Source organism: Cygnus atratus, chromosome 1 (genome assembly GCF_013377495.2).
Source record: "Cygnus atratus isolate AKBS03 ecotype Queensland, Australia chromosome 1, CAtr_DNAZoo_HiC_assembly, whole genome shotgun sequence".
Taxonomy (NCBI): Eukaryota; Metazoa; Chordata; class Aves; order Anseriformes; family Anatidae; genus Cygnus; species Cygnus atratus.
The window spans coordinates 188,112,737-188,139,729 of record NC_066362.1 but is presented as its reverse complement, the minus strand read 5'-3'; the positions used below and the strand labels follow the sequence as shown (position 1 = coordinate 188,139,729).

The window sequence follows — 26,993 nt, the reverse complement described above, 5'->3', positions numbered from 1 at the left end:
GGTGTGAGAGGATCTTGCTGCTCTTCTATTGCTAAACCTGACATTAAATGATGTTTGAAGCTAGTAATGTTGAGGGAGAGCTCGGCTGGGAGAAGGAAAAATAATACTGGATGTAAACAATAGCTTAAGAGAAGGGGAGCATAAAAAAAACATACTGAACTCTCAGCAGTTTGCTCTGAGTGCAGACCACTGCTCAGGAACATGCTTCCCATACTAAAAGGAACAGATTTATGACAAGCTTGTAATTAAACTGTCTGAAAGACCAATAAACTTCTGCATGCTGTTGTTTTTATGCCACTTTAAACATAATTAATGCAAGCGTTGTGTGTGAATCTGTCTATCTTGGCTTGACTGGAGGGCTGCCTTTTTTTCCCTAGTTCCCTGCTTTTATGATATGTATTGCCAGGTGTACATCAGTGCTCCAACTTCAGTGGCACAAAATCTCTGGTCTGTTCATGTATCCTTCTTCCACAGAGCAATAAAAAAAAAAACAAAAACAAAACCACAATCTAAGCCAGTCAACATACTTAATACAGCTCTTTTTTTTTTTTTTGGGGGGGGGGCGGGGGGGAGGGTGGGACAGGACAGTTATTTACCAAAATAGAAGTCCGTTCAAAATTTGAACAATTTATCTGCTCCTTTGTGAAACTCACTGAGCACCTCCTGGTTTAATCACCAGTCATACTTAGGTATCTGTACTATTCCCAGTAAGAACAGAAAAAGACAGTGGTACAGTCAGAACACCTCCAGATTTCAAAGAGTGATTTATGAAACCTACTTCAAAATTTTAACTGCTATTGACATACTTTGTAAAATTTAAAAGTTGAAATTAAATACACACGCACCTGTGTATGCATGATTTATATAATGTGCAAATAAAAGAAGCTGCCCTAAAACTCAATGAAAATCCAAATACTTATCATTCCTAGTGCAAGCGTCAAGTTTTCATTGGCAGTATTTGCTGTATAGCTTTGAACTTACTTGGTCTTGTTTTTACATAGACTACCTTGCAAGCTTCCTACTTTTAAGAAAGTTTCAGATATGCAAATATCTGAAGACACTGGGACTGAGATAAAACAAAATTTGTAGAACATGGAGAAAACTATGCTCAAGTTGTCTTCCTCTGAGGAAAAAAAATCCTTTCTTTTTCATGTATCAGTAACGTAACTAAGAGATTTCCAGTCTTTGGTAAATTTTAATCAATAATCACCTCAAATGCTGTTGTGAAAATTAAAAGTCAGACTGTTTTAGCTGTAGGTGATACTGTTACTTAAAATACTACCTGAAAGCCAGCAAAACCAATAATTCTTCTTTGTTCAGGGACCATTGGCTTAGTTTTTGTTTATTCATTGTACAGTGTTGATATACCAACCTCAGATCCAAAGCAGTGTCAGACAATGACTGCTACTAATAAAAAAACACAACTGAAAAATCCACTGATCTGACAATCTACCCATCACTAATTGCTGCAGAACCAACTCCCACCTTCCCTCTTCAGCTCAAAAGTATCCATTGAGATTTCTGTTCTCTGAATACTTCTGACAGGGCAAATTTTAGGACCACATGAAGTGATGGAAATGTTCCTATAGGCACTCGTACAGATCCAGCATCAGGAAGAGGACCAAAGACTGAACTCCCTGGGATGCAAAACATTTAACTTCATGTGGCCAATATATTTGACTTTATGTAGATAGCACAGTCAAACTACCTACAATTACCTGTGAAAACACAAACTCAGTTTACTCTGAAGATACTTAATTGTACAGCTACAATTCTCACACTCCATTTGAAGGCTGGACATTTGGAACGTGAATAATGCCATTAACCCAGGAGAATTAGGTAAGCCTCGTGGTTTTTCAATGACTTAGTTTTTGTCTGCAATAACTTTACCTCCAAATCTGCATGTCTGAAACTCCACACTCTTTAAGTCTGCTTAAAGTGATTACGTCTTTTCAGCAAATCTTTGATTGTTCTTTCTCCCGGCTGCAGAGCTGTCTGCCTGCAATTTCTCAAAAGAGCGCCCGGATTTCATGTCCATTGGCCCCTGCATTCCTGCCAAAGCCCTGCAGAAATGAGAGCTGCTGCAGCTGCCAGGGTTTATTTACACACATTCCTGCCTCAAATTGAATTAATGAGCATAATTTAACTCAGGCAATGTCCTCTACAGCTCTTGTTTCCCTTTGGCCCTCTTGACATTTCTTTCTCTCACACAACCACTCTTGTAGTCTTTCTTAAAGTAGCATCTGAAGGGATTCTGATGTAGAAAGTAATTGCAAACACATAGTGAATCCCATCTGAGCTGATAAATTTGTACAGATCTGCTTAAAACCTACTTTATCAGAAGCTCAGGATCCCCTTGACAAGTATCCACAAAGTTAATTTGAGCTTATTTGCACTGATCAAGCCAACTTTCTCAGTTTAGCAATGACCTTCCAGATTAATCAGTCACAAAAGACCAAACCCTGGAAAGAGCTCAGAGAAGAAAGAGAGGCAGGACAACAAGAACTGATACTACAACCTATCTACAGTTGTTGTTTCATGTTCATACATTGTATTTAGCAAATCTTTTGGACTCCAGCCCATTTCTGCCCTCAGATATGAAAGTCTGCAGCCATGCCACAAGTGCCCTCAACATCAACGAGCCCCGTGGGTGCTGTATGGACACATCACATACAGAGAGCCCTGTTACTCCACTGCAGGCCAGTGCAGTATTTCCCACATGTTGTGTCAAATATAAAAAGCAAATATTTCTCCAAATAGTCACATCGATGTGATAATGAAGTCACTCATTCTCCCCTGTTACCACACTGTATGGGCATGGTATCTCACACACTAGGGCTTGAAAGCCTTAGAACAAGAGCTGTGTACTTCTACAAGAAGTGCAAGGAAGAAAGGGAACTAAATCTAGAATTATAAATTTGCTACATCAGCACATCACAGGCTACAAGCATCATGGACAAGAACATTCCAGCAGCACTTTGAACCTCTAGATCCATAGGAAAAACATACTGCTTGGCACACAAAGATTCAGCCTTCTAGGAAGACCATTCTCTTGTGAAGGTCCCACAGACCTGTATCTGTCCAGTTATGCTGACGTCTGGAGAGGATTTTCCTTCCCTAAAGACTAACGTGATACTTAAGAATATTTCAGTGAGAAATCTATATTCCAGGACTTAGTGTTGAAACGACAAATTCTATGGACCCGAGTTTGCAACTGCCACAAATAGAAACTATTCAAGTAGTTCCAGTAAAATCAGTAGAGTGACCGTGTGAGAAAGGTACTCACCACGATCCCGTAACAGGCAGGCAGGCTGGGATTGGAGTTAAAAGGATCATCCCAGGAACCTCTCCTGAAAAACTTGTTCTCATTGGAGAATGCAGGACTGACTTTGAGGCACATGTCAATTGTTTCCTTCTGCACATACAGCGTCAGAAGCTGATATACACAATACTGCTTGATGCCCCATTGCAGAAAACAGATTCAAGTGTGAATGCTAACAGGCAGCAAATAATTAGGGTGTGCTTGTGTATGTGCATGCATGAGTGTCCAAAACTGGACTTTTGAACTCAAGCAGAAGCCTGCTCTAGCTGGAACCGGTACAGGCTGGTTGTAAATTTTGATAACGTTTGGACTAAACAGAAGTGGCATGTCCCGAATCCTCAAACTAATAAAGAGACATGGGACACTACCCTCAGCTACAAGGCTGATCATGGGTTATGCTTCTGCACACAGACCATTTAGATCAGGAAAACCAGGGGGGCTTGTGGTTCCATGCCAAAAAGAAAAAAAAAAAAAAAAAAAAAAAAGAAAAGGGGTCCCCAGAAGAAGTAATTGGTCTTGGAAAAGGTGTGATGGGGGGAGAGAAGTGCAGGGCTGGAAAGAAGGCGAAGATGCTGGCTGAAGAAAACATCCCAGAGAACAGGGACATGCATGGAGATGAACGCTGGGGAAAGGCCAGAGATCTTGACCTTGAGGCCGCTCAACACCGCGAGCAGTGGCACAGCAGGTTCCAGCTTTCTGCCCAGATTTCACAGGCCAGCAGCGACCTCCCTGCAGAGGAGGGAATTCGAGACCTAGGGAACATAATGCTGTGGTGGAAGCAAGCACGAATAATCAAGTAGGGTAGCAGCACTGGTCCCTTTGGTTCTGAACTCAGTATCCAGATCCACTAAAGACATCATTTGCTTTGTCTTGCCGGTGTCTCAACCAACGCTTGGCTGATTTTGAACCCTTACAAGCCACTTTCATTTTAGAAGCTGATGCAGACTACAAATGGCTTTAAAATAATTCAGCTTGTTTGAACACAAGTTCAGCATGTTTTTCTGACTACTAACATCAAAAGACCAGAACGCACCTATTCTTCACAGTCTCAACTCTACATGCACCCAGTAGTTTCACTTAAAAGTTCTCTCTGCCGCTTCCAACTTCATGAAATTTCCACGCCCCCCAGTAATACTTTCTCCCTTGCACACGCAGTTGAAATCAAACACACTTATCCACAGATGTGGTCACTGGATCTTTAGAAATCATTTTAGATTTTATGGTTGCCTTTCATACATCTTTTGGTTTGCGTGGAGATGTCAGTAGTTCAAGCACTCGTTTGCTCTTCACATATAGTCTCAATGAACAGTAGTGGTTAGACCGACCAGCTTCAATAAGATTTTGCCTAGCCCCAAATGAAAATAGCACTTTTTATAAGCACCTAAGGAAAATGACTTGACAGAGCCTGATTTGTTGTCGTCTCCTGCCGCCCCCACCAGATGTGTAACTTGTTACTCCATATGCGCACTACTCCCTCCTCCATTTTTGATTTTTCTTTGTATATTGGCATGCAGTTGTATGAAAGCACAGTGAAAATCAATTGTATAACACTGTCAAAGAAATTCACCACGACTGCCTCTCACTTTTATGTCATTACAGTGGAGAGACTTCACTTGAATTTGGTAAGGCCTTCCCTGAATGCAACTTTTGTTAAAGCAAAGCTTGAAGTGGTTACCTTTCGTGCTTCTCTGAAATTATGGACACGGAAAAAGCCTGAAAATACCCCTTTTTGGTACATCTCTCTCAAATACTCTCAGAACTCCATAACAAGAATATTTCTTCCACATGTGAAAATGAAATGCCAAACATCAGCTCTTCTACTGTACGTACATACCCTACTGGATAAAACACAGCAAGCAACCATTTATAAAGATACAGAAACCATATGACTAATGAAAGAAACACCAAAATAAAACCCTTTATGTCTACCAAAACAGATGCTTACAAAAAATATTGCTCAAAAGAAGTTTTTGCAGAAGTGTCACTTTTTGTAGATTCTAAAATTACACTCTGCTAACCTTATTATGTTCTTCTCTTCTAGTAACTCACACATTTTACACACCACCTGTACAATGGCAAGCAATGAAATCAATACAGAATTGAAACTTTGCAAGCCAACATTTCTTCATTTGATCCCTCATATTCCTTGCTCTCTCTCTGGATAGGAATCCTACTCCCTTAGCGTCTCTCTGGCTCAGAGCTGGGTGTACCACACTAACACAGGTGGAGCTGGTGGCTGGTAGGTGTTGATTCTCTTTTTTCCTAGGAACCTTCTGAAAACTTCTAATGCTCTGAATAGAATATTTCAGCATAACTGAGTCCATCACTTTAGAGAAGGAGATGAAGGGAGTAAGTTTACATATAATATTGTTATGGGTACATTTCTTTGAAATGAATTGGCACCTTACACTTGTTGAACAGGGACATCATAGTGGCAAGATGTATCTTCACAGAAACAAATTCTATTTGACACCATGAATTTGGGTTTCCCAATTTACTGAAAACAAATAAAGCCATTTGGGGTCAATTTTAAAATTACAGTACAATTTTAACATTACAGTACTCTACGCTGCAGCCACTGTACTGAATCCATCCCCTTCTCCCCCAGCATCGTCTAAAATGCAATGCACACTATAGAGCAAGGACGCTTACGCTTGTCTTTTGTGTGCATACATGTCTATGTGCATACGTGTAACAACACTACTGTTCCTGAACCCTTGCTCCAGCTTTCTCTGCATTCATTGGCCTGCTGCAGTCTACAATAAGCGTAAAATTGCTTATGTCACTCATAAGTATGTATACTGGAAAAGGGTGATAAGTCTAAGGCTGTGCTCCCTGCAAGATTCTTGGCAAGAGACTGCAGCTCTTAGTGGTGGAAATAACTCTCTTCCAAACATCAAGCTACTGAGGACTGCCATTTCTGGGTTTTATGCTACAGAGAACAAGGACAGCACATCTGATCACAAGTGGGTCCCTCACACTTCAGGCATTATGTTACAGACAACACTCCTCTGTCCTTGTTTCCTCTCAATCCCATTGAATTGCATATTAGTCTACAAAAAACTGGAAGTGCATGCGAGTGTCTGCTTAGCACCACTTTTATATTATTATTTTCTACAGACTCCTACCTAAACCTTCTGATAAGATTACTATCATAGAAATACCAGCTCAACTGATATACACAAATACAAGAAATTATGCTCTCCAAGACAAATAGCTGCATTTTGACTACTTCTACAGACATCCAAAGGCACTTCCAAAATTTACAGCTTTCAGGTTAGAAACAATTTTTATCTTTACCATATCCACCAATGGAGAAGTAGCACAAGATGCCAGCATTGCTGCAGGCTGCTGCAAGAACAGGAAATCAGTAGGGGATAGACTGCCCCAGATGACCCATGGTCATATGTGGGATATTTGGGAAGGCTGTACTCCTTCCAGCCTCCCCGCTCCCAAAGCCTGTGCACCCACGTCAGTTTTAGCACAATATAAGCGAGATCATTTCCACTCCTCAGGGCTTTTTGGATCAAATTCTGACATAACACAACTGGGAAAAAATGATCTCATGAAACATATGCTGTAGGGAGGAAAGGGAATAAAGATATGTTTCAAATTGATCTGGAAATATTTTTCCCATAGAAAATAGTTACGTTTGTCTCTTCCAAAAATGCAACCCAAGCAGCACAGGGAAGAAACAGTGGTGTGGACACAAATACAGCAAAACAAAGTCCCCCCCAACAAACAAAAAAAACCTAATTCAAATAAAGTAAATTCAAATAAAAACATAACGTGACCCTCCTGTCCCCAAGGACAGGAAACATCCCAATAAAACTCCAAATATCTGCTATCTGGGCTCTCCTGTGTCCATCAGAAAACAAAATAACTTAAGTGTGACCAGAGCAAGCTATAAAACCACTAGTTCCAACTCAGAGTCACCTACTGCCCTCTGGAATAGATCCCATCTGTTATTCATATTATTTTCTAAAGGACTTACAACTTTGTTGATGGGAGCTTTAAATGCCCGTTAAGAAATCATCTTACATACACAACTGCTCTATGACCTTTTCTTCTTTCTCTCTGAGATTATAAGAACAGCAGCATATTGCTCTTTTATTACTTTCATATTCTCCCTCCCACCCACCGTCATCAATACTAGGCCATTAAGGTAACAAACTCCATGTAGGAAGAGGTTATTGCTCAGTGCCTGCACAATGCCTTCACCATGCCTGGAAGCATGGCTGCTTCCTACAGATAACAGCCACAGCCAGGAGTGCTGAATAATGAATCTGTGCAAGAGCAGATCCAAATTTCTATAGCATTGCCCTCCAACTCACCCTACATCCCCTAAATAGCCCACTGTTAGCCTAAAAAACTGGTTGGCAAAAGATGTCACAGAGGCTGAGCACTTCTCAAGACACAAAAAACCTGGTTGGCTACTCTCCAGTTATAATAATTTAAAATAATGTAATTAAAGATTAAAAGACTATTCTAGGATTAAAGATTAATCTAAGAGTTACTGAAAAATACTTGAAAGACAATGCAATCTTTGGGAATAGCCAGGATGGGTTCACAAGGGGAAGACCAGCCTCACTAAATTTTATGACAAAGTTACCCATTTAAGTTGACTAAGGGAATCCAGCAGATGTAATTTTTTTGGAATACAGCAAAGCTTTCCATACTGTCTCTCATAGTACCCTTCAGGACAAAACATCCAGCATACAGCTAGACAAGTACACAATGTGATGAACAATCGGCTGATGGGTTGGACTGAAAGGGTTATAAGTAAATATGGTTATATCACGCTGGCGTCCAGTTACTAGTGAGGTTCCCCGGGGCTCCATTTTAGGACCAGTTTTTAACGTTTTCATAAATGACTTGGATGTAGGACTAGAAGGTGTTTTGAGTAAGTTTGAAGATGATACTAATTTGGGAGGAGCTGCTGACTCCATTGAGGGTAGAGAGGCTTTGCAGAGATCTTGACAAATTAAAGAGCTGGGCAATCACCAACAGTATGAAGTTTAATAAGAAAAAAATGATGGATTCTGCACCTGGGAAGGGGCAACCCTGGATATATGTACAGAATGGGGGGATGGAGAGCAGCAGAAAGGAATCTGGGGGTTTTGGTCAAGAGCAAGTTGAATACAAGCCAGCAGTGTGCCTGGACAGCCAAAAGGGCCAACTGTACCCTGGGATGCATCAGGCACAGCACTGCCAGCGGGTCAAAGGATTGTTCTGCTCTGCTCTGCACTGTGCGGCCTCACCTTGAGCACTGTGTGCAGTTTTGGGTGCCCACAATGTAAAAAGGACATAAAATTATTAGAGAGTGTCCAAAGGAGGGCAACAAAGATGGGGAAGGGTCTGGAGGGGAAGACGTACGAGGAGCAACTGCAGTCAATTGGTTCAGCCCAGAGCAGAGCAGGCTGAGGGGAGGCCTCATGGTGGCCTGCAGCTCCCTCACGAGGGGAGCGGAGGGGCAGGCGCTGAGCTCTGCTCTCTGGGGACAGCGACAGGACCCGAGGGAATGGCATGGAGCTGGGACAGGGGAGGGTCAGGCTGGGTGTTAGGGAAAGGTTCTGCACCCAGAGGGTGGTCGGGCACTGGGACAGGCTCCCCAGGGTCACAGCCTTGAGCCTGCCAGAGTTCAAGTGTTTGGACATTGCTCTCAGACACATGGTTTGGTTTTTGGGTGGTTCTTTGTGGAGCTAGGAGTTGGACTCAATGATCCTTGTGGGTCCCTTTCAACCTAGGATATTCTAGGAATCTCTAATTTTATGAAAAGAAAAAGTATTTTCTTTCACAGGGATACACACAAACTGTTGTCATACATGTCAAACCCACACTGTAGAGCTGTTTGGTTTTCCTCCGTTCTGATGCAGAATGCAGACTACTTCTGAAATGCTCTGATCCACTATAGCAAGTCATGCGTTTAGCGTTTCCTTGCTTGTCAACATGGCTCAAAAACAGTCTTTTTTTTTTTTTTTTTGAGACATGAATATTAGTGTTCACTGCCTCTGGTAAAATACAGTAGCTGCTTTTCTAAATTTAAAAGCCAGCTGTTTCTAATTAAGAAAATACTGAGTAGGATGTCTTCCAAACATCTTCCCACAAGCATGCAACAAGACTGTTACTTTTAAATCCAAGAAAAAGTGATTTAGGGGAAATTTTGAAGGACATTAAGCAATCCGGTACTGCGAACTGAATCAAGATGCAATTTCTGAAGCACAGTCAATTACCATAGGACTATAATTCTATCCCAAGTGAAGAAGCTTGTTCCTGTGTTCCTGGACACTGCCACACTCCACTCCAAAACAACAACAACAAAAAAATCTAGACAATCTGCCAGTTACGCCTTAGTGTAAATGTCTTGTGTTGCACTGTATTTCAACTTAAGCTACTAAGTAGTGTTTCAACTTGTTAAAGCTACCCGATCTTAAAACAGACGTTGGCCAGACAGCATGGCTAGTGTCCAGCTTTCATTACAATACTGAAAGAAAAACAGCTGACAACTTATGCATGCTGTTTGTACAACCTGTGGGGAGCAACTTACCTACAGCCACTATTGTATTGCTCTTCCATTTAACACACAAGCCCACTAGCCACAGGCTAGGGCAGGAGTAAATGCCAGACGGAAGGTGAGCCAAGAAGAAGAACCAAAAGAAACTTCCAGGCCAGCCGACTGCCCTCCTGTGCACTGCCAAGTCCGTCAATTCCAGAACCAGAACGAGTTTTTATGTCCGTGGCTTAACCCTATTTTTACATGGCACTATAAGAAATGCCAACACAGCACTGGGCACGGCTGTACATACAGTCCTGCTATAGTGCTTTTATGAATTACTTTCAAAGGAGAAACAAGTCTAGGACATCTTTAATAAATACTTAGGATAGATTTGTCTCAGAGTTGACAAACACAAAGTGACATGTTTTTTGGGCGTTAGCCTCCAGAAAGCAAGCATGTTTAGTCTCCTAATTTCACATTCAGAAGTTATTAAAAACATTGATTTTATCCCTATCAATTTTTTCATCTCTTTTTGGTGTATGATACAGAACACTAGAGACCTAAAAATGACATTCATTTCTGAAATCCGCATGTGGATCATAAAAACAACCGATCTACTCCTTCAACAGATGCTTAAAAATATATGCATGCTTCATTAGTCTAATTTGTCTACTCGGAGCATAGTCCAAAAATGCAGAGACACTTCCAAAACCACATCAAGTGCCATGGAGACCACTGTGCATAATAATAAAAACAAACACGATCAGCAGGCATTAAGAACCTCGACTTGCAGGCAAAGTCTGCTTTTTTACTAACAGCTGAATGAAGAATTTCCACAGACCAAAACACTGACACCACAATGTAATGTGCAACTGATTGCAGACAAACCACAATCAAAGCAGCCAATTTTCTAATGAGCGCCAAACACCGCGGAAATATGAGAAGCCAAAGAGAACAACAACTGAGACCTCTGGAAAAAAAAACATCTAGTGTAGAGAAACAGGCAGAAATATTCTGGAAAGCATGAAAATTCACACTAAGCTGTCACTATTTCAGTATAGATTTGTAACAGCAGTAACATAAAACCTGTTTATTCTGTTGCAATAATGATTATCATCTTGTCTTCGTTTTGTTTTGTTTGTTTTGTGTTATTTTCAAGTCTTCCCATGCAGGTTTCTCACAGGCTTTGTCAAGAACTGAATCAGCAAGATTTAAGAGAATTTCAGACTGAAGGCCAGCTAAAAAAAACAGACTTGCAAAGTAAATTAGACCCTCTAGGTCACCTTCCCCTCTCCAAACCAAATATCTACTGCAAATAGCTACGGTGTATCTGTTATGCTAATGGCACACCCATAGAAAAGAACAGGAAGGTTTCCTAAGAGAGGGATAGTTGTTTTCTTGACGAGCCACTAACTTGAATAAGCACTGCTACTGACGTATTACATGGGATCAACTGGACATCTCCACTACTGGGATCTTTTAAAAAAAACACCCTGTCAAAGATGATGCACATCTTTCTTAAACTCTAAGTAAATAGTCAAATAACCTAGCAAGAACCTGACAACTCAGCTGTAGTTTAAAAAGTCTCCCGATAAAGGATTCCATTAGAGTTAGAAAAGGATTAGAGTGACTCCTATGTTCAGCTGCTTCCACTACGCAGAAGCGGAGCTGTTGGCACAACAATTTATTCTCGACAGGGGTTGTAAAGAAGTAAAGGGAAAGTGCAGCAGCTCCATCTGCAACACCTCCAGCTGTGATGGGACTAGAAGGCTCAGATGAGGAAAGGCCTTGTGAATGTTGCTCCAAGATCAAGATGATGCATTCCAAATTCAAAATGATTCTTAAATCCCAGTTCTGAGCTATGACCACATACATATAACACAACACAAGAATATAAAAATCTAGAAATTGGCAATTTGCACTGTGGATTAGCCACAATCTACAACCCTCTCAAGAACAGATTAAAACCCCACTCCTCCCCCCTTCCCCTGCCCCTTAAGGTTGAAAGAGTAATACTAGTTTTCCTGAAGACATGTCATTAATGTTAACAACTAACAAAGCAAAGACAAAACACTATGGAAATAAATGGCAAAACTCACAGCTCAGTAGTGGTCTTTTCTCCAACCAGAGCCAATACCTGATGCCTCAGAGAGGTGAAAGGAAGGATCCTCCTTTAAAACACCAAATAGTATTTGAGCTTGGGGAGGGGAAGGAGGTTGTTCTTCATCTTAGATAATGTCTGGATCAAGAATAAAAGCTTTCGTACACATATCACATCTTCCTATATATGTGTACACACACATGCTTTCATATCCCGGTATCTATGTATGTGCATGGGTGGGCCTACGTGCACACAAACTTTGATCCCATACAGTGTAATATTATTCTCGAAAACCCAAAGTATGCTGCAAGTCCTATGAAGAAACATCCAAAAAATATGAGCAGCATTTCATACACACACCTGTATGACATATGGAAGAAATGACCACAAATATTATTGCTCACTGTTCCCTTCGGGGCACCAAATCCCTATACCCCAATCAAGGAAACAAAATACCCAAGGTTGCATGAGGGAAGGACTACAGCCGATGGGCTGGTTAATAAAATGTCACTGGCTTATGAGCTGCAAGCCCCATAGTTCAGAACAAGGACAATTAAAAAGGCACCCACCTCTTCACTAATGAGCATCAAAGTGGACAGACTTATTTAAAATACAAGGTATCCGTTTGTTCCCAACAACCTGTGGCAGTAAATCACACCTACTAAAAGGTGGGAAAGGATTTAACTATTGTGCAAAATGGCTTCTGGAAGCGGTCAAAAACAGTCCACTCTCATGGAAGTATCCTGGTTCCAAAGGCAAGACAAAACTAGGTACTGGTTGTTCTCAGTGTCACTGTTTTCTGCAGATAAAAAGACAACTCCCCAAACCCCCCAAAAACTACCAAACCAAACCAAAGATTCAGGAAAGCCAAGAAACCAATGATAGGGCTTTCTTTGGTCTTGCATTACTCCTTCTGATACTGTTAAAGGAAACTATTATTTGTACATCTGAAAAGGTACCCCCAAAACAACCAGAGTATCAGATATCTTGCTACTGGACAAGTTCTATTAAAGACTTCTGAAACTTTTATCACTGCTTTGTCTTACTATGTTACTTGCATTCTGTTATGAAGTACTGTAGCAGAAAAAGAAGAAATATGTTGACTCTGACAGCAGAGAATAACTAAGTTGCTTCCCTTTGCCCTCCAGGAGGGGAAAAAACGGTATTATTTTCCCTGTGAGAATGCTCAAGATATAATGGACAAGAGAAAGAAATACTTAGTGAAAATGGTTTAATAAATCCCAGCAGAAACAAAGCGTCTTTTCACATACTTAAATGTCTGCAAGACTCCATGCTGACATTTGATGAATGGGCAGAGTAAAATGTTTTGCACATTCTATGCCTTTTACTCATGGCACAAAGTCCTGGCTGGCACAGATGCTAAAAAAGTACTACATTTAAAATCAGCTCCCTTCAAGTGCTATTGCATTTTTCTAGTATGAGTATCTAGCAGTTTCTGGAATTCAGTTTATTTAAAAAAATAAACACACTAACAAGATGTTTAAAAACAGAAAGTAAGCTTTTTGACTCTCCCATTTAGCTTTTAACATATCTTGACTACTTGTAAATACAGAAAGACAGACAGCAGGAGCCAAAGAATACCTTGAGTCTGGGAAAAAGTAAAGAGATGCGTTTTACTGACTACAGCCTAACATGATCTCAGCTCATTTCACCATAAACTGGTATTATGACCACCCAATTATTCTAGAGCCTTTGTATAAGTTACTGCAAGTGGAAAGCAAATTTCCTTAACCTTAGAAGCTTTTACTGATTTTACAAAATCAAGAAAAATCCAGTAATCCACCAAAATATGTCATCTAAAACATTATCCAAAACTTTTTTTTTTAAACCTAAGCAATATATTAGTACCACTTCTCAAGTAATAGCATCAGAAAAACAACTTAAACAAAGTTTAAAGTGAAAAAATATTTTTAGACGGTATTCAAGCAAAACTAAAACTTCATTACCATGAAGCTTTTGTTCAAGGGCCTGCAATTTACGTTGGAGCAAAAGATGACCAACAATTAAAAAAATGGGAGCTAATTGTGAGAGAAAAAAAAGTGATAAAGCTAAAAGCTGATAGTCTGACCCTTCTCATAAAAAGGAATAGCTCACCTTATCATTTGTGTAGGAGAAGGTTGACACATTAATGGCAGCACTACAAGTCTGCTGTGGAGGACAAGCAGTTCATGGCTCTTTGTGATACTCAGTAGAATTTCTGCCTGATATATAGAAATATGAACTACAGCTGCTGATACTGTATGTGCCGTGAGACTCACAGAGGACACCGTGAAATACTATCAAAGGAGTGAGTTTTTGTCTGTTAGCCACTTACCTGCTGATCCCAGCCTGTCAGCTGTCACTCCTTGCTGCAAAGAGCTGTCTGAAAACCTGTAATGGCCTCTGTTATCGCCAATGCTTCAGCAGCATATTAAACACTATGTGTTAGGCCAGAGCAGGAACAAAATGATGCCAGACCGCTCTTATCGAGTACAAATGTGAGAGGAACCTCAAAAATCTCTAATAGATTTCTTTACAGTCGGATTTTTTTTATATATATATATATATATATATATATATATACATATATAATTATGTTCTGGTACACAAGGGTGACATAGGTTATATATACTTCAATTCTTTGCTAAAATTTTTTCTTCTTTATCTATCATAAATGGCATCCTTGCTTTAAACACAACTCTAAACTTTTTATAAAACACTCTTTTCTGGTCATTTTGAAAGCAGTTCCACTTCTACAGAATAATTTTTTTTTTTTAACCGTATATTTATTAAGTCCCTCGTTTTTACTGGAAGCCCCCTATTTTCAATACGCATGAGGCATATTTTTGACAGGCATGTGACTCAGTGCGCTCATCACGGGTTGAAATATTGACACCAAAAGGAAAATTTCATCACCTGGAACTCAGCTGACAGTGAAGGACCAAATGAAACATTCCACTGGTGTTACACAGACCAGTAACGGATCAGCTTCCCTTCTGACCATCTCATGCTATCCTCAAGTCAATTCTGGTTCATTTTAAACACATGCAGGAAAAAAGGAACAAGTATGAAAATATATGGAAGACAGAATCCATAATTGGGAAAAAAAAAAAGCAGATCAAATAAACTAAGTTTGAACCTGGAATTTTGTAAAAGATGAAGCCTAACTAAGAAAACATTAAGGAACGAGCCACTGTTATTCAAGTGAACTGAGACTTGCATGTTTGTATAGTATGTACAGTGCACACGATCATATCTGATGTCACCTTCAGGGAAAAAAAGAGCTCTTCTAATGAGGAGATGAAGTTAAATGAATGCAGGGATTTTTTAAAAAAAAAAAAGTTAAAATAATGTACTTAGTATAATACAATTCTTTACAAGCCTCCTACGCGTGTCCGACAGCAGGTCCGGTGCTGAGCATCCCTGCGCCGCCGAGCCTTCGTACTGACCTGCCCGAGCATATCGGGTGCCATGGGGAACGTGGGCCAGATGGCCGAGTAGATGCCAAAGAAGACCAGCCAGAGCAGCATGCTTCCCCAGACCGCCAGGTGACTGAACTGTCAAGGAGCAGGGAGAGAAGGAGAGTCAGCACAGCGCGCTTCCCCCACCCACCTCACCCACAGACACTTTTCTGTTCAGGTCTCTGTCAGCCTCATGCAGGCCTGTCTACTGCGCTTGGTTTCAGGCCAGTAGCACAGGTTGTTTAAACAGCATAAAACAGCTCCCCTCTTTAATCTCTGCCTCACGACAGGGCAGGCAGATAGCCTTCTCAGCCAATCTGTCTTACTCTGAGCTCCAAAAACTCACCAGATTTTCCTTAGAGCTCTGACTTCTCTCATCTAGCTCCTGGTTCCCACTGTACACATGCCAGGTTCAACACATACATCAAGGTAGAATTTTTCAAAAGGCACAGGTTAAAGTTCATCCTGACAAATCCCTCATGTCAGATCCCCTGGATGCACACAAGTCACGTGCGCCACTCGCATACCTTTCACTGAAGAAGACTCAGTGTTGCGTGATACACCACCACTTAAACGATCAACATCTACTGATTACCTTTGCTTTTCTGCTTTAAAAGTGCTTTAGGTGATTTACAGATATGCAATGCAGTTTACACCTTTACTGGCTCTTTAATCTGCAGACTAAGAGTAAATAAAAGCGGTATCAAAGTGACCAAGAACATGTCCAGTACGTTTCATTTCAGTTGCATTAAGGAAAGTCATTTCTTCTACATACCCAAACTATTTTGCTATTCAAGATGATTTAAGCTGTTTTACTTTTACATTGCAGTGGATGGAATCAGTAATTTTGGTTGTAGCAAGCAACTGAGCTCACTACTGGCTCCAGCTCTTTTTGTATACCAACAACTCCCACAGCTGATGACTTTGGCTCTAACTCAGAGAAGTACCTGCATAAATCTTAATTACTAAACTCACACGGATTTAGGAACACGGCAATGAATTCATGCACTGGTGGCTGTGGTGGACACACAGTATGTTTGTTTAGTTCTCAGCTTTATGCTTTCTATTTGATGACTTCATTTGCCTCTTTTTTTTTAAAACAGTAAGCCTGACAATCAAAGTGTCTAATATTGCATTTGTGAGACAAACACAAATTTCTAGAGGAAGGAGAAGAAATTGCTCCTTCCCTGGAAGCACTAAGCATCCTCAGAAAAGTGAGTCGTCCTTGAGCACAAGCAGTGCGAACAAACAAGCAGGGAGCCTGCAGCACCAGTGCAGACTGGCGGATAGCTGGAAGCGACTGGAGGCTGGCTTACAGTAGAAGCATTCATACAGCAGAACTTAAGAGGTGATGGAAAGAACGCTCTTCTAGGCGCTCTCGGAAAGCCGAAATGTTGTTCAACCCTGAAAGCTGCTGGACTAATGAGCAGGGCATAGGATAGGCCCCTTCCTGGAGAGACACTATGGGCAGGAAGATTACTTTTCCAACTTTTCTATTTGCTCTTTTTCACCGAGGAGATCTGACCGGCAACTGCTTAAGGAAAAGTTATTCTGATCCAGTTTTGAGGTGAATAAAACTAAGACTAGGAGATTTTTTTATTACTGATATTTTTTAAATTTGAAGGAAGCGAGGGGAATTTCACCTATTTGGTGTGTTTGCTCTTCTGAAAACAAGGACATTTCACATCAGTGTGAATCACTGACCAGAACAAAGGCCTCCACAGTGCGCAACTGTGGTGCTCAGCTCCTCATAGAACAGCACTGCGAGGCTGCTGCAACAATTCACCTTCAAGAAAATCCAGCCCCATGCAGTAGCCCAAAAAGAGGACCAGCACTGCTCTCCCAAAAGGACCTTTCTCTACACCACAGCCTTCCTTTCAAGCTAGAGGGCAGAAGGCCCAGGATAGCTTGGACTGATGCTTCCAAACTGCTAACTCCTACGAGCTTTACAATTAAAAACGGTAAAGAAAACCAAGCAGGGAAACCACTCTAAGACATACTCCCACTTTGTAGTATTGTATTTCTGCTAGTGAAATGACATCTTCATTTTTAGTCTCGCTTCTCTCCGGCCTGTTGGTAGGACAGTTCTTGAGCTTTGCAGTTCTTTATTTTGTCCTTTCCAGCTTAGCAAAGTCTTTGCTCTTTCATTTTTTATCATCTTCTCATGGTAATCCCAACCATCCCTTGCCATGTATCTCTCTTCCTTCATCTCAGGCTTGTAACTTGCTGGAGTTAGTTCTCTACCTTTAAAAGGCCTTCTGCTTTCAGCAAGAGCCCTCCTTGTCCTGCTTGAAATCATTTCTTAAATACTAACTCCACCCACCAAGCTTTGCACTGTTGGTTCTCCACTGATCTGTCATGTTTCTGAAGAACTAGAGTGCAAAGCAGAAGCTAGTTTGTCAGATGTGTTAAATGGCAGTCAGAAAAAGAAATCAAGTGCTCGTACATAAAAACTAGATACACTGTACATCTATCCTGTGCATCCAATTTTATCTGAAGCAGCTTCAGTAGCATGGTAAAGTATTTAAGAAAGCTGTAATTTGGCAAAAGCCTACAGCAGTATTGCAGATAGGCAACACGTAACATAAAGCTGCTCCACACAGCTCTACAGTGCATATTTTGTAATGCATGTTAGTACTTTTACCAAAGCCTTTCTTTCCACACTACGTACTGGATATACCAGACTCCCAACTACTTTGAATCTGTGTTATTTCGAGCTTTCAGCTGAGCCCATCATGTTCTCCCAAGTGGCAGTGTCCCTCATGTTCCCTCGAACAAATTGCATGTAACCAATCCAGTTGATGATGGAGGAGAGGCTTAACTCAATGTTGTACATTTAATACTCTTCAAGTAACCTAAAGATTCTTTGTGTTGATTCACTCACAGCTGAAATAATAATTGTACAATATCAGATTCCAAGATGATGAGAGTCCAAGCAATGAGACAGGAATTACAAGTATATACAGAAAAAGTTGATTCTGAACACAAACACTTTTCTGCGAAGAACAATAATTTCCTATACAAATGCCAGTGCTAAAGAACATTGAGCTCTACTAAACATTATGTTATCTTTTAAAATAAAGGTATGAAAGAGGGGATCAAGATTATCCCTAGGTGACTGAAAAGACACCATTTACTCAGGGAAGGGGAAAGAGGAAGAAGCATCAAATAATTCGTAATATAACAGGATCTAAACAGGTTCACAGGCCTCCACTGCAAATTTTAATGTGTCCTCTTCTAGCGCATAGGGAATTAATTTATTTCTAAGTCCTCTTGCATTTTAAAGTTAGTACACAACACAGAACTTACACTTAACAACAAAAAAGAATGGATTTTATTTTCAGATGACAGAATGAGGCAGAAAACATTAGCATTTCCCCAATAATTAAATAATCCATGCACATAGCATTTCATAACATTCAGAGCAGACATCAGCTCATTAATCTTAACAATTCCTCTGTGAGGAATGAAAGGAAACATTTTACAGCTAATAGGGGAAATGAGGTTATGAGATTTAGCCAAGCCCCTCCAGGAAACTGACAGAATAAGAATATAGGGCTCCTTAAAACACCTTGGTCCTGAGGCAGTATGTCTTAGTATGTCATGCAAACTAGATTCCCATAAAGTATCACATATAGGTGTGGAGAAAAAGGGACTCGACCAAAATCAAAAAGATTCGTGTTTTCAGGGGACTGGGGGAAGGAAGGGGGGAAAAGTGTTGAAGTGCCATCAACATAGGAGCCCTCTCTACCCTGCGTATTCTTTGGAGGTCAGTGCCCTGGCAGATTCTGACACCTACCAGTAACAGAACACTCTCTTATTGCAAGTAAACGACTCAAATCTAGAAATCAACAAAAACTGTTTAACAAACATGCCTTATTTATTACTGAAAGTTTGCAGACAAAAATCTCAGCCAATGTGAAGTCACTAGTGCTTTTTACTAGCTTCAAAGACCTTTACAAAGCCTATTTGTTTATCCGTGGGCAGACAACCTTTATTCACTGTTGCATTAACTTTTAAAGAAGCTACAGAGTAAAGAGATATTGTTCTTAAGCTATTTCCTTAAGCAGTTACAGTAGTATGTTAATTTCTTGAAAATATTCTAAATTTTCTATATTTAGAGACATTGGAAAATACTCACAGCCTTCTCCTCTTCCCACTTCTGACAGACTGACTTTTTTATCATATGTCATTAGAATGTGTTCATTTTCATCTCCTCTCCTGTAGTTAGGGAACTTAGTTTATCCTTAAATCAAAGGACCAATTTAAACACTGCAGCCTCTAATCATTTCTAGTACTTCTTTTCTGTATTAATACTAATCAGGGAGAAAGGTACGCTAATAAAATAAGAGATATTGAAGAGCACTTACTCTTGTCCATGCAGTTGTTTCCAAACCAGCTTTCAGACAAACAGTGACTACAACATACTGCAAGGGAAAAAGAAAAAAAGGTGCAGTATTAGCACTCTCAAATTCGTAGGTGTTCACAGCCCAATCTCCCCTTCACATGTGAAATAGGAACTACCATCTAGTAGTACCAACCCACCTCTTGGGGACTTGGCAGACTGGGGTGAGGGAAGGGCAGAGCAGAAGATACTGTCAGTAAACGTGCAAAAGAAAGTGAATACAGGAGAAAATCGTGCTCACTACAAAGGCCTCATTTTATTTTACAGTTTCTTCTACTTTACATCATTTTTTGATGGAAAAAAAAACTGTGAAGAAATTCTACCATTCAAAAATGTCTTGAATAGATAAACTTACAGTGTAAACTATGTTCCCAACAAATAAATAGTCAATTCCCTGCCCATTTGTGAATACAGCATCTGAAAAAGAGAAGCAATTACATTTCTTAATAATCTAATCAACAGAATGGAAGACACATCAAGGAGATTTTCAGGACACTAAACAATAACTGGTCTTAACCTCGCTTTTCGGACTGTCTAAAAGCACTTTTAGAAGCTGTGAGCTACTGGTAATGCAGCAGCTGTGCTAAACAAGACATGATGCTCAGACAGAGCATGTATACACAATCCCAGTTGCCAGAAGCCATTAGCAGAAGGGGAAATGTAATCTGTCTGCAAGAGCTGAGGTACATCAGCACCACTTTTGCTGTGGCTATCTGTTCTGTACTGCTCACTGACAGCTCGAACTGATTCCATTATTTGCTGTGCCTGTGAAGAAAGCCTAAGACTGCTGATCTGCGGAGAAAGAAAGCTGCATTAAGAGAAAGATGTAAACGACTGATCTATAAAGTACACATATAACATCTAAAATATCTTATTGGAGGTTAATTCAGTAACTGAACAGCATTTAGTCCTCCACACAAGCTTTCTCTTAGTCAAGTGTGCAGAAGGGTAAGTACACGTTAATCTATCATTTGGAAGTGCCAACCTTGGCAATGCTTCCTATGTCTGTTTAGTCTTTCTTAGCCCACGCTGAATGAAACCGGAACGCCATGAAAGCACATTCGACAGCCACGCTAATGCCAGATGAACTCATACTCACAGGAACTTTCAAGTATTACTCAAGCATGATAAGTACTGGTATTTTCACAGGTTTTAAGACAACTGCTAAAGAAATACACAAACAGCAGGGATGAAAAAGGCTTAAGATAAACCCCTTGGACCTGTTCCTAAACACATACTGCCTATTACAGTGCTTCTACTATGAGGGCACCACTTTGCTAGGTTTATTTGCAAAACAGGATCTGACATTCTAAAACCAGGGTCATCTACTCTGTTAACAATGTTCCTGCAAAGTAGGTCTCCAGGATCAGCAAATTTTGATGTCTACTGAGAAGAGTCCCTGATAGCCTGACCTCTGTGGCAAAGACCATCCTGCATATTGGTAACAAGTTCAGCCAATGCAGCTGCCCAAGCCACTTGTTAGCGTTTGCTTCTACAATCGCTGCATGTGCTTTTCTCTGAAAAACCGACAGATTCTTAGTATTTTCCAGAAGTTGTTTGTTCTATATCCCTGATTTTATTCTTATTTTCATATAATCCTAGAATGGGTTGGGTTGGAAGGGACCTTAAAGCCCACCCAGTTCCAACCCCCTGCCATGGGCAGGGACACCTCCCACCACACCAGGTTGCCCAAAGCCCCATCCAGCCTGGCCTTGAACACCTCCAGGGATGGGACATCCACAGCTTCTCTGGGCAACTTGTTCCAGGGTCTCACCACTCTCATGGTAAAGAATTTTCTCCTTATATCTCATCTAAACCTACCATTTTTAGTCTAAAACCATTACTCCTTGCCCTATCACTATACTCTCTGACAAAGAGTCCCTCCTCCTGCTTTCTTGCAGGCCCCCTTTAAGTACTGCAAGGGTGTAATGTGGTCTCTCTGGAGCCTTCTCTTCTCCAGGTTGAACCCCAGCTACTAAGAAACAGCACCAGATATACAAATCGGTAACAGTAGAACAGGATCTAAAGCCTGAGCCAGCTTGCCTAGCAATAGTTTGGTCTGTGGCTACTGGCATCTCTATCAGCCCAACTTTTCTCCTGGTACTCTGTGGCCTCAGACACCTACCACGCCATTCACAAATACACAAAGCTTTAGCAGTCTCTTTCAGTCTACTGTCAAAGAAAAAGGTAAAGAGCATGAAAGAATGGAACCTTCCCTGTCCAGTAAATCTTGCTGATGCCAAAAGTCTCAGTTTATTGAGAAAGAGGCATGCCTAAATACATGATGTATTGGAAAGCTCTAGAATAAATGAGAGTCATCTAATGACTCTGCCAATATATTGTTCTAGTACAACACCGCAATGCACATTTAAGTAATCAAATAACTTTTGGTGCAAGTCCCATTCTTTTTAAGGTTATGTTTTAATACAATAACGTAATTCTTTTTTTTTCAGGGCTTTCCATGACCTTCCACTTAGGGAGGCTAAGCAGTTCTGAAAGGAATGATATTTGCTAATGAGAACAGCAGGATGTCCAGTGAACATTCATTTCTAAAGCTATACAAGTGCCCATTCATTGAATATGTGCACTTCACATTCTAAGGAACTCAAGAGGTTAAAAAACATCCCAGTGTGAATAGCGCAGTTTTGTCTGCGGCACTGAAATCTCTTTTTTACTTAGAAATACAAAGAAACTTGAAAATTAAATACTCATTCCTCTTCGGAAAGCAAGCTAAGCAACCTATTGAAATGATCTCAAAGAAAGTTACCATTTGGGCAGGTGAGTATTCCAGTCTTACCATTTCAGTCATTTAAATTGTGTAATCTATTTAGGAATTGAACAGTCAAAAAAGCATTTATGGAAGACTGAAGCAAAAACTGTAGCCTAACTGCTACAGACATCAGCCTACAATAGCTGACTTTGGATTGAAAGAGCAGCTATTCAAGACTAACATTTCCCATAAACATAGTGAAATAGTGCAACTCCCTCCCCTCTGAAACAAAACAAAGACCAATGAACCGAAAGCAACCTCTCTCCCCCAAAACTGAAATGGAGCTCCCAGCCCACATACAGAGGAGAAAGGGAGATCTCCTTCTTGTGTGTCTATCTCACAGTGCATGAAACTGTCACGTAAGACATAACACTGAAGTTTTACTCAGCCAGGTAACGAGAAATATGAACCTGCCTCCTCCTTATCTTCACCATCATGGCTCTTTCCTGTGAGCATTCATCTTCCCTCCCTTTTCCTTTTCTTCCACCTCCTCCCCAATGGAACCATCCTCAAGTTAAGGTTCTTGAAATCAGTGTTTAGCAACAAAGAGCTTGTTTTGAAAAACTCATATTTTTAAATACTACTCCCTTCCCCGAAATTCCTCATCTTATCTATTCCCATTTCTTAATAAAACAACAGATTGCCCATGTTTTTTCCTGCCCAGATAATTACACTGTAAAGCTAGGAAAAAACCATATGAGGTTTACCAGTCCCTGAAATACCATGCAGTTGCACACCTTCCATAAAAACAAGACTTAGTAAACTTAGTTTGTACAAGAAAAAAAAAAAATGTTTTCCTAGTATCTGACTCATGATCTAGTCTTCTTCCATTCCAGCCAATCCACTTCTTCCACTGACTTCAGCAGAAGTGAAATCTCTCCATTTCATTCTATATTTTACAGTTCTGCATTACGGAATGGGAAAGACCCAACAAGATCTAAAGCTAATGGTTGTAATACAGCTGCCAGTAGAACCACTGCAAGAAGATTAAACAGTAAAAAGTTGAGAACTAAACTACGCTACTGAAAAAAAATCAGATGTATAGAACTTTTTTCAGAATTTAAGACTTTCACAAAGCAGCAGTTTAATTTTTCAAGCATTAAAGTTATTATATGAACAACAATTATGTTAAATATGAATCAACTCTGAAAGCCACAAGATAACTGGCCAAGAACAGCACCTATAGTCTATTGAACTGTCTGTCAGCATTATTTTCTTGGAACTTGTCACGACCTCCAACTCTGCAAACACGCTGGCTCTGTAAGACCGAACATCAGTTACCGACGTAAGAAATAATGAAGCAGTTACCATGCTCCAGCACTTTCATTGGAAACCAGAAGAGAATGATGGAATGGACCAGGGCATTGATGCAGTGACCCCAGAAAACCTGAGGGAAAACAAACCAAGTCGTCAGTGAAGTCCAAAACTCTTGACCTCTCTCTAACTCCCAACAAACGCTTCATTGTATAGTTTAGAGTCAGACGATGTTTTTCCTGAAGTGAAATACCTAAACTTTGGTAGGATTCATTTCCTCCTACAATTTCTGCTCTGTCACAAGAAAACATTAGTCCACTTGGACGGTCTTATTCTAACAAGTTAAAATATAACATGCAAGCAGACTTGCAATTTAAGATCTTTATCAAAATACAGCAAACAGATGGAGACACCTTTTTCTAATTACCTCAAAGAAAGATTTTAAAAGACTAATTCAGTACCATGAAATGTTCTATTTTCTTTTAATGGGCAAATACTTTATACGCTCTGCAATTTTTAAGCTTACAGATAACGCAGTTCTGCACAAACTAGAGCTTTACCTACTCTACAATTTCTTCCTCCCTCCTCTCTAACCAAAGGAATCTTACAGCTTCCTTGATTCAGAAGTATATGTAAATGTGCCTGCTATCGAATAAATGCAAAATTCCAATTGCTAGCATTTTCTACCACACAAAATAGCAAAATGAAAAAAATGTGTTTTTCAAACCTAAAAATCAAAGTAAACGAATTAATTTTTTATTTTCCAAAAGAACTATAAAAATAGAGAAGAATAAACAAAAAGCTCTATAGTATTGAACATTTTGATAACAACCTCTACACTGAATAAATCTGGGTGAGGTTATCCACTTTCTATGAAAATGGTAAGATCACCACTTTTTAGTAGTTGTGAGAATTAGAAGGTCATATTCAGATACAAATGTTACTTGGAATCAAAGCTGATGGATATTCCAGGACCAGTTTCTGTTGAAGCCAAACCTGAAAATCCTCACTTAAAAAAAAGGATTATTTTTGTTTTAATCAAAATATAATCCCTTGGAAAACAACAGTCTTGATCTCAGTGGCAGTACCCTAGTATAAAGCAAAATTAACAGTGTGTAATAAGTTCTTTTGTGATGAAAGAGACCTAGAAAATAAAAATGCTCGTGTTATTCTTAAAGAAACAGACTGCCCCCTTACCCTTGTGTTGAACCCATCTGCATTTTGAGTGGTTTTGTATAGCTGTGGAAATCTAAGCATGCTATCTTGAGTACACGATCGCTCAAAAATTCCCAGAGTGAAGGGTGGCAATGCTGTGAAAATCTGCAAAGCAAGCAAATGCTAATTAAAAGCAGCTATTAGTTTTTTAGATTTCTGATATTTCAGTATCTAGATAACAGCAAAATTCCCAGACATTTCAGTGAAGATGCATTATCAACTGTTGTGTTATTTGACATAATTTTCAAATGTCCAAACAAACCCAAACTTGAATTTTAGCAATTCATAACTCTCAGATACTGACTTACAAAGAAAAGAAGCATAAAAGAAAATTCATACTATTAACCAATTAACTTAAACACAAGAAATTAGCCATCAGTAATTTCTGACGTGCCAGCTTAAATAGTGAGGGTAAAACACATCACAGTGCAAAGGAAAGACATTTATTTGAAAAAGCCTTGTCAGAATGGGTTCAGATATTTACGGCTACAATTGTAGCTATATGGAATGAAAGCTAAGTTTATAAACAAAGCAAATGTGGAAATCACATTAAAAATACACTGAAAAACAATGGCCATTCTCTACTGCAATACTTAGGAATTCTCCAGTCAGACACAAACTGATAGGATAAAATTAACTGTACTGCGTGTCTGTGCTACAAGTAGATGCTTAGATGACCAAGACTCGGAAGCTTTCCAGGAGAAGCAGAAGGGCTATCTTCCAGAAGCACAGCAAATTAGCCTCTGTTGAGTCCCACATCGCTCTTCTTACAGTGTTTCCAGGATCTGAGGCAGCTCACTTAAAGCCACCTTGTGTATCTCTGTTTCTTGCAGTCTGCAGCGCAGACAGCGGAAATACCACCAGTGTGAATGTCTGAATGTTGAACTTCAGTCATTGCCTTTTACATTAACAGTTTATATCTGAAAAATCATTTCTAATCCTATATGCAAATATGTAACAGTTTGAGAAGTGTTCAGTTTGTAGCATGCACTTCACGTTTGAGAAGCTGTGTTTCCTACCAGCAATGTGTTGGCAGTTGGAGAGCAGAAAAAAAGCAACAGGAAGGCCCAGACACCAGTGAGAATCAATCATTACATCCCTAGATCCAACTTCTTCGCTCAGAAAGTGATAGACCAGATGGTTAAACTGGCAACAGGCTTGGAAGAGATGGTGGGGGAGAACTAAAACTAAGACCATTCACCCAATATATTCCAAAACATGACTTGTTTTTACACTGCTTTAAGATATTTCCCCAGGTTTCTTACATTTCCTGGGACAATTTCCATTTTATTTAAGCCTGTCTTCTAGAGGAGTTTTTTTGTTGTTTGTTTGTTTTTGGTTTTAAATTAAGGTAAACCTCCAGTATGAACCAGTACAAATGCTGGAATCACAGTGCTATTAAGATTTCCTACTATCTGCATTTTCATAAGCCTACTCATGAAATGGAGGGTTAATCAACATGGAAGTGAATAGAAGAATTAAACCCCACTTAAAAACCTAACTCCTCCAAGTTATGGAAGCCCCTAATACCCTAACCAGTACTTGATTCTTTATGATTCTATGGGACCAGTTCTAATTTTAGAAAATACCAACCTTATGAAATAAGGGTTAATTTCTATCCACTGATTCTCTAAGAGGAGTCTCATCCATGAGTTTTATATGCAGGGTAGGTAGATCCATCAGATCAGGTTTAAAAATAATAGATGCAAATAACTAAATATGAATGACAGACTGTAACAGTCAGGAAATGAGGGTGAAGAGGGAGTGGAAAATCCTTGAATTAGTATCTTCCAGGAAGAGTATGAAATCTTAAGGCATGTGAGGGTTTGTGCCATCATTTTTAAGATTAGAGCAACGTGACAGAAGTGTTTCCATTAATACTACTCAGTGATAGAGATAATTTGGTGGCTTTTTCAATATTTCCATATATTTGGAATGAGTCTGATTAAAGAAAAAAATTTAATTTCCT

General features: G+C 39.9%; 1 protein-coding gene across 1 annotated transcript in view; it reads right to left on the bottom strand.

Annotated features, from left to right (window-relative positions):
• The window catches only part of ATP8A2 (ATPase phospholipid transporting 8A2), a 290,456-nt gene that overhangs the window by 80,095 nt on the left and 183,368 nt on the right, over positions 1 to 26,993 (bottom strand). Inside the window, exons 28-32 of the mRNA XM_035542481.2 lie at positions 25,007 to 25,129; positions 23,864 to 23,942; positions 20,141 to 20,202; positions 19,751 to 19,807; positions 15,369 to 15,476 (exon numbers count right to left, since the gene is read on the bottom strand). Coding sequence (XP_035398374.1) covers positions 15,369 to 15,476; positions 19,751 to 19,807; positions 20,141 to 20,202; positions 23,864 to 23,942; positions 25,007 to 25,129 — 429 coding nt within the window. The remainder of the gene's footprint in view (positions 1 to 15,368; positions 15,477 to 19,750; positions 19,808 to 20,140; positions 20,203 to 23,863; positions 23,943 to 25,006; positions 25,130 to 26,993) is intronic.